Source organism: Mesitornis unicolor, unplaced genomic scaffold, assembly GCF_000695765.1.
Source record: "Mesitornis unicolor isolate BGI_N332 unplaced genomic scaffold, ASM69576v1 scaffold36489, whole genome shotgun sequence".
NCBI classification, from domain to species: domain Eukaryota; kingdom Metazoa; phylum Chordata; class Aves; order Mesitornithiformes; family Mesitornithidae; genus Mesitornis; species Mesitornis unicolor.
Genome location: NW_010209938.1, coordinates 6,761 through 7,334, shown reverse-complemented (window position 1 = coordinate 7,334; position 574 = coordinate 6,761). Strand labels below are relative to the sequence as shown.

The 574-nt window shown below is 64.8% G+C and overlaps 1 protein-coding gene across 1 annotated transcript in view; it reads right to left on the bottom strand.

The window, feature by feature from the left end:
- Positions 1 to 156: 156 nt before the first annotated feature.
- The window catches only part of SEMA6B (sema domain, transmembrane domain (TM), and cytoplasmic domain, (semaphorin) 6B), a gene marked incomplete at its 5' end in the record, with an annotated part of 5,253 nt that continues 4,835 nt past the window's right edge, over positions 157 to 574 (bottom strand). The window contains 2 exon segments of the mRNA XM_010193028.1: positions 157 to 238; positions 514 to 567. Of these exon segments, the coding sequence (XP_010191330.1) occupies positions 157 to 238; positions 514 to 567 (136 nt within the window).

Here is a 574-nt window from a genome sequence, read left to right as displayed (position 1 = left end):
TGGTCCCCATTGGCCTGGCTCCCAGTGTGCTCCAGCAAGCAATGAGTTTGCTGGGTCTCAGCTGTAGGAGGCTTGGAGGTTGGGGAGCCTCTGAGATCCCACTGTGACGCCCCCCACCGTGTCCCTCAGTGTCGCCCCACCCCCGGCCTGCCAGCGTTACCTGGGGCTGGGCTCCAGGAAGACACAAGAGCCCTCGGGGGTCCACCCGCAGTAGGGATCCCGGCTCCCAAGGCAGTTCCTGGCAGGGAGTAGATGTCAGATATGCCATGTAACCCCCCAACATGGCCCCTCCATGCATGTCCCCCATGACACCCCAACCCCTGTGAAGGACCCTGGCCCCACACCACGCCATGCTTCAGTTTCCCCCGGCCATGTCTCAGTCCACCTTCCCAGCTGAATTGCAGCACAGGGCAAATTCCTGGGATGGGAAGGTGGGGCCCTCCCTGCTCCTCATGTGCCCTCCCCGGCAAGCCCTGCCCACTCTGGGGGGGCAGCTGAGACTGGGAAACTCACTTCATGCAGCCTGAGTGCTGCTGGCAGCGAGCCACGGGGCCCCTGGCCCCGCATGGGGGGG